Source organism: Delphinus delphis, chromosome 2 (assembly GCF_949987515.2).
Source record: "Delphinus delphis chromosome 2, mDelDel1.2, whole genome shotgun sequence".
In the NCBI taxonomy this organism is placed as follows: domain Eukaryota; kingdom Metazoa; phylum Chordata; class Mammalia; order Artiodactyla; family Delphinidae; genus Delphinus; species Delphinus delphis.
In genome coordinates, this window is record NC_082684.1 from 79072122 (window position 1) to 79088165 (window position 16044).

The following is a 16044-nucleotide window of genomic DNA, read 5'->3' on the forward strand; positions in this document are numbered from 1 at the left end:
CAAAGCAATCTACAGATTCAATGCAATCACTAGCAAACTACCAATGGCATTTTTCACAGAAGTAGAACAAAAAATTTCACAATTTGTATGGAAACACAAAAGACCCTGCATAGCCAAAGCAATCTTGAGAAAGAAAAACGGAGCTGGAGGAATCAGGCTCCCTGAATTCAGACTATACTACAAAGCTACAGTAATCAAGACAGTATGGTACTGGCACAAAAACAGAAATATAGATCAATGGAACAGGATAGAAAGCCCAGAGATAAACTCACACACATATGGTCCCCTTATCTTTGATAAAGGAGGCAACAATATACAATGGAGAAAAGACAACCTCTTCAATAGTGGTGGTGGGAAAACTGGACAGCTACGTGTGAAAGCATGAAATTAGAACAATTCCTAACACCATACACAAAAATAAACTCAAAATGAATTAAAGACCTAAATGTAAGGCCAGACACTATAAAACTCTTAGAGGAAAACATAGGCAGAACATTCTATGACATAAATCATAGCAAGACCCTTTTTGACCCACCTCCTAGAGAAATGGAAATAAAAACAAAAATAAACAAATGGGACCTAATGAAACTTCAAAGCTTTTGCACAGCAAAGGAAACCATAAGCAAGACGAAAAGACAACCCTCAGAATAGGTGAAAATTTTGCAAATGAAGCAACTGACAAAGGATTAATCTTCAAACTTTACAAACAGCTCATGTAGCTCAATATCAAGAAAACAAACAACCCAATGCAAAAATAGGCAGAAGATCTAAATAGACATTTCTCCCAAGAAGATACACAGATTGCCAACAAACACATGAAAGAATGCTCAACATCACTAATCATTAGAGAAATGCAAATCAAAACCACAATGAGGTATCATCTCACACCGGTCAGAATGGCCATCATCAAAAAATCTAGAAACAGTAAATGCTGGAGAGGGTGTGGAGAAAAGGGAACCCTCTTGCACTGTTGGTGGGAATGTAAATTGATACAGCCACTATGGAGAACAGTATGGAGGTTCCCTAAAAAACTAAAAATAGGACTGGCATATGACCTAGCAATCTCACTACTGGGCATATATCCTGAGAAAACCATAATTCAAAAAGAGACAAGTACCACAATGTTCACTGCAGCATTATTTACAACAGCCAGGACATGGAAGCAACCTAAGTGTCCACCGACAGATGAATGGATAAAGAAGATGTGCCAGATATATATAATGGAATATTACTCCGCCATAAAAGGAAACGAAATTGAGTTACTTGTAGTGAGGGGGATGGACCGAGTCTGTCATACAGAGTGAAGTCAGAAAGAGAAAAACAAATACCATATGCTAACACACATATATATGCAATCTAAAAAAATAAGAAAAATGGTTCTAATGAACCTAGGCGCAGGACAGGAATAAAGATGCAGATGTAGAGAATGGACTTGAGGACACAGGGAGGGGTAAGGGTAAGCTGGGATGAAGTGAAAGAGTAGCATTGACATATATACACTACCAAATGTAAAACAGATAGCTATTGGGAAGCAGCTGCATAGCACAGGGAGATCAGCTCGGTGCTTTGTGACCACCTAGAGGGGTGAGATAGGGAGGGTGGGAGGGAGACGCAAGAGGGAGGGCATATGAGGATATATGTATACATTTAGCTGATTCACTTTGTTATACAGCAGAAACTAACACAACACTGTAAAGCAATTATACTCCTATAAAGAGGTTAAAAAGAAAAACTGTTGCGTGATCTCTTTAATACAAGAACTCAAAATAAATGCAACATAATAAGTTAACACTCTTTTAGCTCTTTTGATGTCTATAATCGATTTAGTCAAAAGTAATGTTCAATAGTCAAAGGCTGTATTTATTATGTACTGCTGTTAATTATGCCTATTGACTGAAACTATGCTTTAAAAATGAATTTAAATATAAATGAAATGAGCTATCATAAAGCAACTTTAAAGGAAAAACCCAAAATACTAACAGCAGAAGAAATTTGACTTCTAAAGTTTTAGTCACCTTACAATATGTAATATTAAGCATAAAATCCAGCTAAACTGGCAATAAGTTCCTGCATTAATATTTACAACCCCAAAGCTTATACTATCATTAATCTCCAACTGCATTTCATTAAATGAATCCAGTTAATTGGTGCCTAAAATATATGCAAATTAAATGTGCAGATGAAATGTGAACAGGAATTGCGTAACGTTGTACAGTTTGGGCTTGGCAACATTAAAAATTACTTCAATAAATAGAAAGCAAATGGATATAAGCAACTTAAACAAGATGAAAAGATAACTCTCTTCACTGAAATAACTGTATGAGGAAAAAAATGGCATAAACATGCAGAACTGGAGCAGAGGGAAATCCTGAACAGACTTTAGGTTCAATTAGGATAGCCTAAGTAGGTTACACTAGAACCCTTCAGAATTCAGTTGGAGTATTCACTGCTCTCTTTTCCTGTTCTTTATTAAAGAAAAAGAGGAGAAGGTTAAAAATTCTTTATATACCGTTTCAAAACTAATCCCCAGTTGCTCACCTGCTGAAATCTTTCTCCGTCTCCAGCTCTTCTTCTCCATGACCAAGACGCAGGAGGTGACGCTCGTCAATGTCTAAAGCCATAATTTTCTCAAACAACTGGTTCAGGGCCTGGAGAATAAAAAAAAAAAGAATGATGGAGAATTTTATAGAATCGGTAGGCTCCTTTAAAAGTAACAAAAACTAACAATCAGAAGGATAGAAACGAATGAGCATTGCCCAGTCAGATAAGAATCAAAGTAAAAACACAGAAGGAAACATCTTATATTAAGGCCATTTATAATTTAAACAAAACAGTATTTTTATTGATTTCTGATATTGCTACATACATATACTTGGTCAAATTAGTAACTAGAAATCATAAAAACCATCTATCCATTACATCTCTGATAATTTATGAAAAGAGAAGGCTTTGGCTCAGTATATATTTCTCTCAAGTAGTAAAAATTAGTAAAATAATTAACAATCACATTAAGTTTCATTTTATTTAACAGAATTTCCATGAGTTGCAGAAAACTGAAAAGTTTTTGTGGTTGGAGAAGTCCTCTTAGGAGATGTGTGGGTAGAATACTTCAAAAGGATCACAGAGAGGAAAGGTAAAGTGCAACATTCAAACCTTAGACTGAAAGTCTAAATTAGCTCTCTATACACTAAGAAGCAGAGCACTCATTGCAAACTGTTCTGATGAAAGCCATTTACCTATGAAATGTTCGTATTTGGGGCTCCCTGAAATCCTAGTATTTACTATCTGAACACCTGCAGTTATAAGGTTTTGCAGAAAGGCAAAAGTTTCATTGCATGGAAAGATATGCTAATAAAATGACATTTAAAAATTAGCCCCCACTCAAATATTTCTCCCTATTTACCACTAGTTTAACCCCGCCCATGAGGTCAGCATCCAGTCTTGTAAACATCCAGGCTACGTAAGGTATACAGATATCCTTTGCTATCAAAATTCTAGCAATTAGAGCTCAGAAACTGATGAGATAAACATAAATCTTCAGGAAAAAAATTCACGCTATCTAAACTCTTGGTATTTTCCATCTAAAACTTGAGATGCAATAGATCAGACCACATGGCATTACTCACTGTCCAAACCTTTCCTATCCAAACTCACGAACCACATAGATTTAGGGGACAAAAAATACTAGCACATTGCAATCTCAGAAAAAACTGCAAGATTTCATCGTGAATTAAAGTGATGTTGGAGAACTGCTAGAATTATAGATGGGAACCAAGATCTGGTAAACAAAACAGTTGTGAAATATCAACAACTTGCGTTTAAGAGGATGGTCTGATTATCAAAGGAGCAAAGAAATCTTTGGCTATTTTTGCAAAATAACCTTCTCTATAATTGTGCTACACAAGACAGTCATAAGTAGAGGATACTATAGAAAGTCATTATCAAGTTATGACAAAATTTACTAAAAAATATTATGTTAAAACAACACTGAATAATTCCTTATTCATTCTAAGTATCTGCAAATAGGTAACATTATTATAGACTGAATTTTATTAAATAGAAGAAAAAAGTCTTTACACAGTTTGTTTCTTTTATCAAGATAAAGTCTTAACCCTCTCTTGTGCACAATTTTAGTACACCAGGCCAGTTACTTATAAACTTTAAAGAAATAAAAACATAAATGAATGAATTGGATAGTATTAATTTTAAAATCCTGAGATTAAGTTGATGAATAACCGTAAATAACATTTAGCATTCTAAAAACTCAGTGTTTCTCTGTAGACCAACTTTTTTAAAGAATTGGTCAACTGAAATCACTATTGTTAATACGTATTCAGAGAAAACAAGTACCTTTGGAGATTTAGACTACCATGTGAGTTTCATAACATGTTTCAGAATGTTCTGAGAGCTAGCTCCCTGTCACATTTTACATTAGAGTTAATATCACTTGTTCTTTTTCATTTCTATGGTAGTGACAGCTTCACAATAATTACCTCAGCACACATACAGATGTAAAGACCATTTTTCATCCATTATTTACAAGAAAGGAGTTTGTTTTCCTTGTTTTAGCTATTTATAAATGCCTTATGTATTGGACCTGCAACCTAAAATTGTCCTTCCATGTAATATACATATTCATATGCATATTTTATAAGGATTTAAAATTTAATCTAGTATTAATATGATCTGGATTTAGTCTTTTAGGAATATCCATTCTACTAGTAGAAAAATACTACTAGTAAGGGGTAATGCTTTTGATCTCAAAGTAAAAGGTCTAGCTTAGCATGGATGATAGGAGAAAAAGGCAATTACCACATATCCAAATATTCTTCTCAGCTTTTCCACATTTGGACTGCCTCTATTCGAAATAAAAGATTGTTTTTATATTTTTCTCAATATGGTCTGGTCATGACCAGAGATAATCCAAGATTAACTCAATAACAAACACTATGCTCATCAGTCTTTCCTGGTACTCTGTGAGTCCATAATCAGGTTATCATATAAGCAGAAATCTCCACTGTGCTTTCATGCATCTCCCACTCCATACATGCATGTCCACTTCATACATGCATGTATGGAGTGCACGCATGCACACGCACATACACACTCTCTCTTTTACCTGATTGGAATGAGTAACAATCAGAGTCCTCTGCTCTGGGAAATTGTGGTAGATGTTGGATATGATTTGGACTGCCACATCTGTTTTTCCTGTACCTGGTGGGCCCACAACCTAAAAAGCAGATGAACACATAGCAAACTACTAAGTTATCACATAGTTAGAAAACGGAGATTTTAAAACTGAAAGATAAAATAAATTTAAAAATTCACTGGGTAAGTTCAATGCAGAATGGACAAGACAGAGTTAGTGAACTTGAAGACAAATCAATAGAAATCACCCAACCTGAACAACAAGCAGAAAAAAAAAAATTAAAAAAATAATACACACAGCCTTGTGAATCTATGAGGCAATATTAAAAGGTATAACATATCTTTCTAATCCTAGAAAGAAGGGGAAAAGCATGCAGTGTAGAAAAAGTATTTAAAGAAATAATGGCTGAAAATTTCCCAAATCTGGCAAAAGACATAAATCGCAGATTCAAGAAGCTCATTTAACCATAAACAGAATAATCCCAAAGAAATCTAAGGCCAGACACATAATAATTAAATGGTTGGATCTAAAGACAGAGAAAAAAATCTTAATAGCAACCAGAGAAAAATGATATATTACATATAGCAAAAAGATGTTTCAAATGACTGTGGACTTCTCATCAGAACATGGAAGCCAAAAGGAAGTGGAATAACATTTTTAAAGTGCTGAAAGGAGAAAACTATCAATGCAATATTCTTTGTCCAGTGAAAATATCTTTAAAGAATGAAGATGAATTAGAGACATTCTCATATGAAGGAAAATAAAGGTAATTCATTGCTAGCTGATCTGCTCTTAAAACTGGTAACAGGGGGCTTTGCTGGTGGTGCAGTGGTTGAGAGTCCGCCTGCCGATGCAGGAGACACGGGTTCGTGCCCCAGTCTGGGAGGATCCCACATGCCACGGAGCGGCTGGGCCCATAAGCCATGGCTGCTGAGCCTGCGCGTCCGGAGCCTGCGCGTCCCGTGCTCCGCAACGGGAGAAGCCACAACAGTGAGAGGCCTGCCTATCCCCCCCCCCAAAAAAACCCAACAAAAAGAAAACTGGTAAAAGAAATCCTCAGACAAAGGAAATGATACCAGAGGATACTTGAGATATCAGGAATAAAGGATAAATGGTAAATGTAACAGACTATTCTTCTCCTCTGGAGTTCTTTAAAATATGTTTGATGTCTGCAAGAAAAAGTTCTAATATTGCCTGATGGTATTTTCAGTGTATGTACAGGTAAAACATATGACAACTACAACATAAAAGGGGAAGGTAAAGGGACCTGTACAGAAGCAAGGATCCTCCAATCAATTTAAGAGACAGAATACTGATTCTAAGTAGGCTGTGAAAGAGTAAGTATGTATATTGTAATTCTCTAGAGCAGCCATTAAGAAAAACCTATACAAGAGATATAATAAAAGAACAAAATAGATAAATATATATGAAACACTAAAAACTATCCAAATAACTCAGAAGAAGGCAGGAAAAGGGAAACAGGAACACACAAAAAAGGGAACAAACATAAAACAAATAATGAAATGGTAGGCCTAAACCCAAACACATTAATAAGTACATTAAATGTAAATGGACTGAACACACCAATTAAAAGCAGAGACTTGTCAGAACGGAGAAAAAAAACCACACACCAACTATATGCTGTCTACAAGGAACTCACTTCAAATATAATAGGTAGGTTAGAAGTAAACTGATGGGAAAAGATATATCATGTAAACACTAATCAAAAGAAAGCTGTGGTGGCTATATTAATATCAAAGTAAACTTTAGAGTAAAGAAAATTACCAGTGATAAAGACAGACATTATACATGACAAAAGTGTCAATTCACCAAGAAGACACAACAACCCTGACAGTGTATGTACATATCCATAAAGCTTTAAAATACACGAAGCAAAAATGGACAGAACTGAAAGGAGAAACAAATTCACAATTATAGTTGGAGACTTCAATACTCCTCTCTCAGTCAGCAACAGCAATAGTACGTGGAATACCAGCAGGGATAGACAAGTACTGAATAACAGCATCAACCAAATGGATCTCATTGACATAAACAGGACACTCCACCCAAGACAATAGAACACACATTCTTTTCAAGTGCACACAGAATGTTCACCAATAAATCATATCCTGGGCCATAAAACAAACCTTAATAAATTAAAAAAATTGAAATCATAGAAAGTATGTTCTCTGACCATAATGGACTTAGACCAGAAATCAGTAAAAACCTTCAAATACTTGGAAATTAAACACATTTCTAAAGCACTGTCAACAGACTTTTTCTGTACAGGGCCAGCAAGTAAACATTTTACTCTTTGTGGCCCACACAGTCTCTGCTGCAAGTATTTAAACTCTGCTGTGGTGGCACAAAAATGGCTATAGGCAATACATAAATGAATGGCCACAGCGAGGTTCTAACAAAACTTTATTTATGAACATTGAAATGAGTAGCGTCCATACACATAAGATGCCACAATTACTTATAAACACTTAATTCAGTTGGGTTTTTGGGCTTAAAACAGAATACACGCTGAAAATCTGACACTTCTAGTCTGAATCCATTTAAGAACTTGTAGAACAGTGACTATCTTACCATAGTTAGCCCAGGCTGCATTCCAGCACGGATGGCCTCTATCTGTGTATGAGTGAACTGAATTGTATTCCTTCAAATAAGAGTTGATAAGAAGTTCGTTAAAAATAATGATGGATGACGTTAGTAAGAATTTAGACAACAATGACCAGAGGTCTGAACATCGGCTCTATATTTGCCCCTTGTTTCCCAATTTCTTCCTCCTCCCAATCCAGCCCTTTCTGTGGGTGTGTGTGCAGTAAAAAGTACATAAAATAAGATATACCCTCTTAACAAATTTTAAATGTACAGTACAGTGTTGTTAACTATAAGCACAATGTTGCACAGCAGATCTCAAGAATTTTACATCCTACATGACTGGCCCAATCTCTTCTGAATGACCCTCTTTACCTCCGCCCCTCCACAGACCAATTAAAACTGAATGAATTTTGTGGAAAGAAAAGACTACAGTTATTTTCCAATATGTTTAGCCCAGCCCAGATCTTAACAAGAGTGTCAAAATTCTAGTTCCAAATCTAACACCAAATACGATGCCACTTTATTAGTCATGGCACACAAGCACAAGGGTAGCTGCTAAATGCAACACATGGTCATGAAGTAAGAACCTTGTGCTCCCGTTAAGGTAGACTGTTAATATTTATTTCTCATAGTACCTGAAAATGTTTCTTTTTGAAATATTACTACAGAATGGCCAAAAATATTACTACAAATGGCCAAAACTAACAGAAGAGAAGTAAACAGGGTCCAGAAACAAAGTTTCTAAATAATTTTTAAAATCAGAAAAATTTTTAAATATTACTAATCCACTTGAAATAGCAAACTATTATTCATTCTTACAATTAGCAGAAATAGTGAAATTACCGTTTGGGCTGGTTGTAAGGATAAGGACCTCTATTAGGAATAACATGAGGTTCAACAATTAAGGTTTTTGCCTCTTCAGTGTCTTCATCTTCCTTCTCTGCATCTTTCCTTTTCTTCCCCTTTCCATTTCTTACTGGAAAAGTTATCCTACAAGACCAAAACCTTGTTCATTTCTACAATTAACAACAATTTACCAAGCACCTATCTTGTGCATGACATTGTATAGAGGATAATCAGATGAGTAAGAAACATTTATAGTTTAAAGGAACTTACTATCTGCATATAAATTTTGAAAAAAGTATATTTAAAAGCATTAAAATGCAGAAAAAAAAAAGCATTAAAATGCAGTTAAGGGTGTTTAGATTAAGAAAAAAGTCATCTGATTCAAGGAGAATCAAAGAAGAAACGTTTATTTATATATTTATTTTGTTTTTTTAGGGGAAATAATTAACTATTTTTTTAATTGGGGTAATATTCACATAATATAAAATTTACCATTTTAAAGGTTCAATTCAATGGGTTTTATACAATGTTGTATAGTCATCACTACTCTCTAATGCCAGAATATTTTAATCAGTCCAAAGGAAAACCCATGCAATTAAGTAGTCACTCTGTATTCCAACCTAAACCCAGCCTCTGGCAATCAGTCTGTCTTTATACTGTCCTATTCTGGACATTTCATGTAAATGGAATCATACAATATTTGTTTTCTTCTGTCTGGCTTCTTTCACTTAGCATGTTTACAAAAGATAATTTATATGCTTACGGCACATGCACTGTAAAGTGCCTTACACACTGTCCTTCATTTAATCAGAAAAGGCTTTATGGGAAAGGTGGCATCTAAAATGAATTTCAATAGACATTCCAGGAAGAAAGAAGTAGCCAGTTCTGCTGAAGTGTAGGATACAACAGAGTAAAATAAGGGCTAGAGAGAAAGGCTGGAGCCTTGTTCTGACACCTTTGGAATATCAAGCCTTTAAGGCAGAAGTTCTTAGCCTGGGGTCAGGGATACCTCAGCAGGCAACTTCCCATAGGTGCCTGAGGAAGTCGATGAATACCCTAAAATTAAACTGTTAGACAATGGAATGACTCTAGCAGTAAGGCATGTAATGGGTTTAAGCAAGGAGACAGAGGGAGCAAAGACATTGCCATTATAAAGACTGAAGTGTTGGGCTTCCCTGGTGGCTCAGTGGTTGAGAGTCTGCCTGCCGATGCAGGGGACACGGGTTTGTGTCCCAGTCCAGGAGGATCCCACATGCCGCGGAGCGGCTGGGCCCGTGAGCCATGGCTGCTGAGCCTGCGCGTCCGGAGCCTGTGCTCCGCAACGGGAGAGGCCACATCGGTGAGAGGCCCGCGTATCGCAAAAACAAAAAAAAAAAAAACAAAAAAAACACTGCTGAGATTTCAAGATGATTTTGCCATTAACAAGGTGAGGAAAGTACAGAGGAAGACTAGGTTTGGGAGTTATAAAGCATACATGCTTTTAATATGCAGAATTATTATATTTATATATAACAGTTAATTAAAAACATTCTAATTTGCAACTAAGAAAGTAATTAAGTCCTCTGCTACCACCAAGGTATACTTAGTGCTTCACCACTAATCCATATGACGGAATTCATGAAGCAATCAGCACTTCAGGTACTTTGTTCTTTCTCTACTCAAATTAAACCAAAGCTCCTTTAACTTTGAGTATAACTATATTATGAATATTTAAAATTTGTAAAAGCAATCAGGGTTAAAAGAAAAAAAGAGAATTTTTTCCTAAAACAAAAGGAAGTTCAAAACCACATGGCTATGTGTATTAATTAGCACATATTTTTTCAGTCAAACGCTACAGCTACGTTTATATAGTACTCTTCAGACAAAAAGCATTTACTGAACCCTTGTAAGACATGAGGCTACTTTTACTGTGGTCTTAAAATAGCTACTACACAAAGAATTAGAAATAAATTTATCCCAGTGATTACATGGTGAGGGTAAAGACTACCCAAACATAATCCAGATATGATACTCAAAACTTACTTTAGCTACAGTCCTGATGGCCTAACTCAGGCTGACTACAGAAAGCTTAAAAGGAGTATATCCAGTTTTGACTTTACCTGAAAGGGGGTATCTGTAGAGCTGGGTCATCCACAGTTACTTTAACATTATGACCAGGAAAGCTGGTTTTTAAATGCTCAATGGAGAAAAATGTATCATTGAAATCAAGGGTGGCGATCTGATTGGGCATTTTGGAATAATGTGCACTACTTGGATCCCCATAACCTAAAATGATGTCATGCAGCCAGTCAGGTACCACACAATCAGTATTCATCAGGTTCCGAATAGTCTCCAGCACAGCCTGTCAGTAAGAGGACAAAAACGGATTTTGTGAAGAAGACATCTCAAACATTTGCACTTCAATGGAATGCCGAGCTGGCTGCACTAACCAGAATTCCTGAGTGTTTCAGGGCAAGAAGCTATTTTCTGCTGACAGGTGCTTGGCTAGACTGAATCAACAGCTATATTTTCAGCTGATACCATACACTGAGTTAAACAAAAGACCAAACTCAGCAAGAACAGTTTATCCATTAGTAGTTCATTTAGACAGAATGTCATAGACGAGTTTACCACTTGACTTCTGTTGAGCAGGATGAAAATCTGATCGGGTCTACACATTATAGACCTGATGTGGTCTATAATTATAGACCATTATAGAACAAACCCTTAAAAAAATACTTCCTCTTAGAAATTACTGGAGTTTTCTCCTCTTTATAGCCCATAGTTCCTCAATGCTAAGACCACATACAACCAGAGGCACATTAATGTATGCCTCGATTGTGAAACATATGATTTAGAAATACTAAAATTAACATTGTTAGAAAAAAGAAAGAAAATATAAAGTGAACAATGATAAAAATGAAACGTCAAAATTTCAGAATGAAAGAATTAGAACTACAATGAAAGATCATTATAGCAGTTAATATATACATTGTCAAGAGTAATTGCTAAAAGTTAAGGCAAATTCTTAAGCTTTCCAAAAATTATTTCAACAAAGTGATCTATGCCACATACGGAAATCAGAAGGCTAGGCTATTAATTTCAAAGAATAAAATAACCAAACCAGACATTTTTATATCATAAATGCTACACATCTAACAAGATAATAAAATAACAGGATAGTGATGTTAATCACACTTATATTGCCTTATTTTATTTTCTTGCACTTACCTCTACCTAAAATTCTCTTATTCATAAGAGAACTGGTTACTTGTTTATCATTTGTCTAATCCCCATCAGAATACAATTTCCAATGAGAGCAGGGATCTAGAACAGCTTAAATATGGGGTAGGTAAATGGACAGATGGACAGATAAATGAGTATGTTCACATAATGGAGCCCCCAGATGAGGGCTCTACTCCCTAAGGTAATTACAATTCTAGTAGGGAGATAAAATATGTCTTTCCCAATGATACAAAGCAGCAGAAAGTGGCAAATAGTAAAGAATATTACAAAATACAATAGGAAAACAGTTCAAAGTCAGTGAGAAATGGATGTAGTGGAGACTTTTGATATTAGGAAAGGTTTCAAGCAGGACAGTGGCATTTCAATTTAGTTCAAGCAAAAGATTTGTGGAAAAGCTTATTTCACCATTAATGGATAGTCACAGAAATGTTTTGAGAAACAGTGAAATGATCAGGAGAAGTGAATGTAAAACAGGTGACTGACTATGAGGACAATAAGAGCAGAGACAGAGGAGGCTATTTAATGCAACTACTTAGGCAAGATGTAGAGTATCCAGGCTAGGACAGGATACTGAAAGAGAGAAGGAAATAGATGAGGGATGTTGCCCAGCTATATAGTGAAACACCAAAGATACCAAAAGAGTGTTCTTCCTTTTCCCAACATAGGCAAGTTAATCATCCCCTCTCTTCCTTGAATCAGAAACTGAATGCCTCTTTTGAACTTCCATGCACCTTTCTTATGACTTCTAACCTTTCACAACAGTTACCCGTTTATATTTCTAACTTCTCTTATTAGTAGTCTAGGCTCCCTAAAGGTATAAGCTGTGTCTTACTCATCTTTATTAGCTCCATATAACTTATCACAATACTAGACACAAAACAGACATTAAATAAAATGGTGAAAGAAATGAATATAAGAAAGAAACTATTTTTCTTTTAGTAAACTAACTGAAATTCACTCATTACTGAGCAATAAAACAGAGACAGACCAAACAGAGGCCCTGCCTGCATAAGTTTGCATTCTAATGCTAGAGAATTAACAAATATAAAGTCCTTCTAAAGTCAGATAACTAACAAATATATAATCATCAGGTATAATAAAAGCTGTGAGGAAAAATAAAGATAATTGGATAAGGAACGATGAGAAAGGGAAATGCTACTTTAGATAAGGTTGTCAGAAAGGACTTCTCTTACGAGATGACATTTAAACAGAGCTGCCCATGTAAAGTGAAAGGAAAAACCATGTAGATACCTGGGAGAAGACTGTCTAGGTAAGCAGAAATACCATGTACAGAAGCCTGCATTATTAAAGAGGAGCAAAAGGGTCAGTGTGACTGGCATGGAGTGAATAAGGAAAAAGCGTTAGAAAATGGTGTTGGAGAGGCAGCCAGAGGACAGATAATAATGGGACTTTTGGATTACGGTAACAACTTTCTACTGTGATGGGAGACCACTAAAGAGTGTGAACAGGGGCACCAAGGTATAATTCACATTCAGTCACTATGTGGAGAATAATATAAGGGGAGGAGCAGTCAAGAAGAGAAGCAGGCATGTGAGAGATGAAGGTGTCTTGCACATGGCATCAGTGGAGGTGGTGAGGTAATTAGACTGATTGATGGATTGGATGTGGAGTGTGAGATAGAAAATAAATTCCTTTGTATATGAGATTTTCTTTTTTTAAAAATGGTAATAAAGTGGTAATGTATAAGAAGCACTGTTTTGGGGGAGAGAGAAAAGAAAGGCATTTGTGCAAAAGCTAGTGTTATCAAATGCTAGACCTGCTCAATGTTTAAGTTTTATAGTATAACTTCAAATAATAATACTTTCAAATTCTTCCTTACTAAAACTCCTTTTCTCTCCATAAAGTTATTATAAAGGTAAAACTCTCTAGCCCCCAAACTTCCCTTTTCCCACTAATGAGTAAAGTATAAATACAAAATATCACAGAGTAATTTAGAACTCTGAGGTTCCACATCTGTACTCTTAAAGTAATTTGAAAATACACCTACATTGGATTTAAAAAAGAAGTCTCAGTAAACAAACAAGCAGTTTTCTTCATCTCAGACTGAAGCATAAACTGAGTATCTAATATACAAAAAGCAAGAAGGGAGGCTGGTTTTTAAAATAACACCTGGATTAATTTATATTTTAAGTTTCCAAACTCATCAAAAGACAAAGTAAGATTTAGAAATAAATTTACTTAAGTTTTTATATTTAATCTATATGTTAAGAATTTAAGATTTGTTTAGAATCTAAACAAAAGCAGTGATCGTTATTTTAACAAATCTTTTTAAACCTAGGATCTACATATTTATGTCTTAAAAGTTATTCAAATTATGAAATACTACTTTTAGTTTATAGCCCCCAAATTACCTTAAAGTTATTTTCCTTCGGTTTTCTCCTCATTATTATATTGAAAGTTTCATACACATCTTCTGCTCCATTTTGTATCGTATTGGTCATATCTTGTTGATACTGGTTTGGATCCAAAAACACTCTAAATGTCCTTGATTCTCCTCTAAGATTGGGTCTGGGTTCAGGTCCTAGACATTTTTTTAAAGTTTATTAAATGAAATATATACTTTTCAAATATCATAGTAAGTTAGCAGAACTCCTTTTCTAGAAATGATGAGTAAAGTGTCCAGATTTAACTCCAGCAATTCCCCCAACTAGAATGCCTTCCACTCATCCATTTTGAGTTCCAAGCTGAAAATATTTTCTCCTTTCTCTAAACTGTCACTATTTCTTCCCAGAACAGTCATGTGACGTTTATGGTGCAATGCCATGAATTGCAATGATTTGTGTATGCCCTCAACTAGAATAGGATCCTTAGAGGTCAAAGAACTTTACTTGTGTCAGTTACTCATAGCTCCTCCTATCGTCATACATATAGTAGGTACTCGGCTGATTACTCTTTTTGTCCTTCCATATTCCATGTGTAACATCACTAGTATAACAGGAAATTTCATATACTAGTGGCTGAAAGCTCAGACGCTTTTTCTTGCCCCTTTGCCCTCTCTCCTTTCTTTTTGCCTTAGACCTCCAACTCTGGTCCCAGGACGTGGTCTTATGTTTATTCTACCTGTCCTCCATTCTCTTCTCCTTTTTCTTTTATTCTAGTGATAAGAGTAGCCTAATTTTCAGCCCCTTAGCAATGATTCAATCTTGAAATCACAGGTAGTAGAAGCTGATTCAAGTTCTGACAGAAGTTTCATAAACAAATTGTAAAATAAGCACTGGACATAGATGCAGTTATAATTTAATAGTATTATCAAAAAAGTCAGGACAACAAAAGAAAGAATTTCAAAAAACAATCAGTTAAGTCTAAGAAATCAAACTGCGTTTCTAAATAGGGTAATGCTGGCATCTTGGGCAGGACAGTCCCTTCTAGAAGACGGTTCTGCTAAGGTACTCAACATCCCAGACCCCCATCCATCAAACACCAAGAGCTCACCATCCCCTTCCTCTACCCCAGTCATATGACATACCACCATGTATTCTGAAACACAGGGTAGTGCTGTTTCCATTTGAGAACCACTGCTCTCATGAATCAAATCAGTAAAACTTAAAAAGGAAAAATGAGAAAAATATATCACTGAACAACTATAAGAGGTGTTTAGAGGTTTTTAAAAGCAATATTGTAAAGTATCATATAAGGAAGAATTTTAAATATTGGCAATTCCAAAAGATCCTGTCCAATATCTAAAACAGAAGTTTAGAAACCATATTATTTATTTCTAAAACTGGGTGGTAGGTACCCTACTCACTTTTATATATAATTCTTTGTGTTGACTTAGTATATAAAACAAATTAAAAAAATCACCTAGGACACAAAAAGGAAAAACGGCAAAGACATTTATCATTACGTATACACACTCTTTCAAACATGCATATCACCATACCGTCTTCAATGACACGCCCTTTATCGTCCAGCATGCCCTGGACCTCACAGCCTCTGACGTAAACCAGGCCAACCTGCTCAACAAAAGGTCTCCTCCGGTCAAACTTGGTACCATAAGGTTTTGTGGGACGTACAGTAATTAAAAAGCATACATCATGCTTCCGAAGTCCTAGTAAAACACAAAAGACATTTCCACTTATTAGAATGACATTGCTTTGTCTCCTGTTGGCAAATTCTCATCCTCTTATCTTTTGAAAAGGTATAAAAAGCATTTAAAATATCAGAGGTGATCAATAATTATACGTGCTTTGTAATAC

At 35.5% G+C, this 16044-nt stretch overlaps 1 protein-coding gene across 1 annotated transcript in view; it reads right to left on the bottom strand.

The window, feature by feature from the left end:
- The window catches only part of AQR (aquarius intron-binding spliceosomal factor), a 107872-nt gene that overhangs the window by 42146 nt on the left and 49682 nt on the right, over positions 1 to 16044 (bottom strand). The window contains exons 18-24 of the mRNA XM_060004951.1: positions 15729 to 15896; positions 14200 to 14369; positions 10702 to 10943; positions 8600 to 8746; positions 7742 to 7811; positions 5120 to 5230; positions 2539 to 2648 (exon numbers count right to left, since the gene is read on the bottom strand). Of these exons, the coding sequence (XP_059860934.1) occupies positions 2539 to 2648; positions 5120 to 5230; positions 7742 to 7811; positions 8600 to 8746; positions 10702 to 10943; positions 14200 to 14369; positions 15729 to 15896 (1018 nt within the window). The remainder of the gene's footprint in view (positions 1 to 2538; positions 2649 to 5119; positions 5231 to 7741; positions 7812 to 8599; positions 8747 to 10701; positions 10944 to 14199; positions 14370 to 15728; positions 15897 to 16044) is intronic.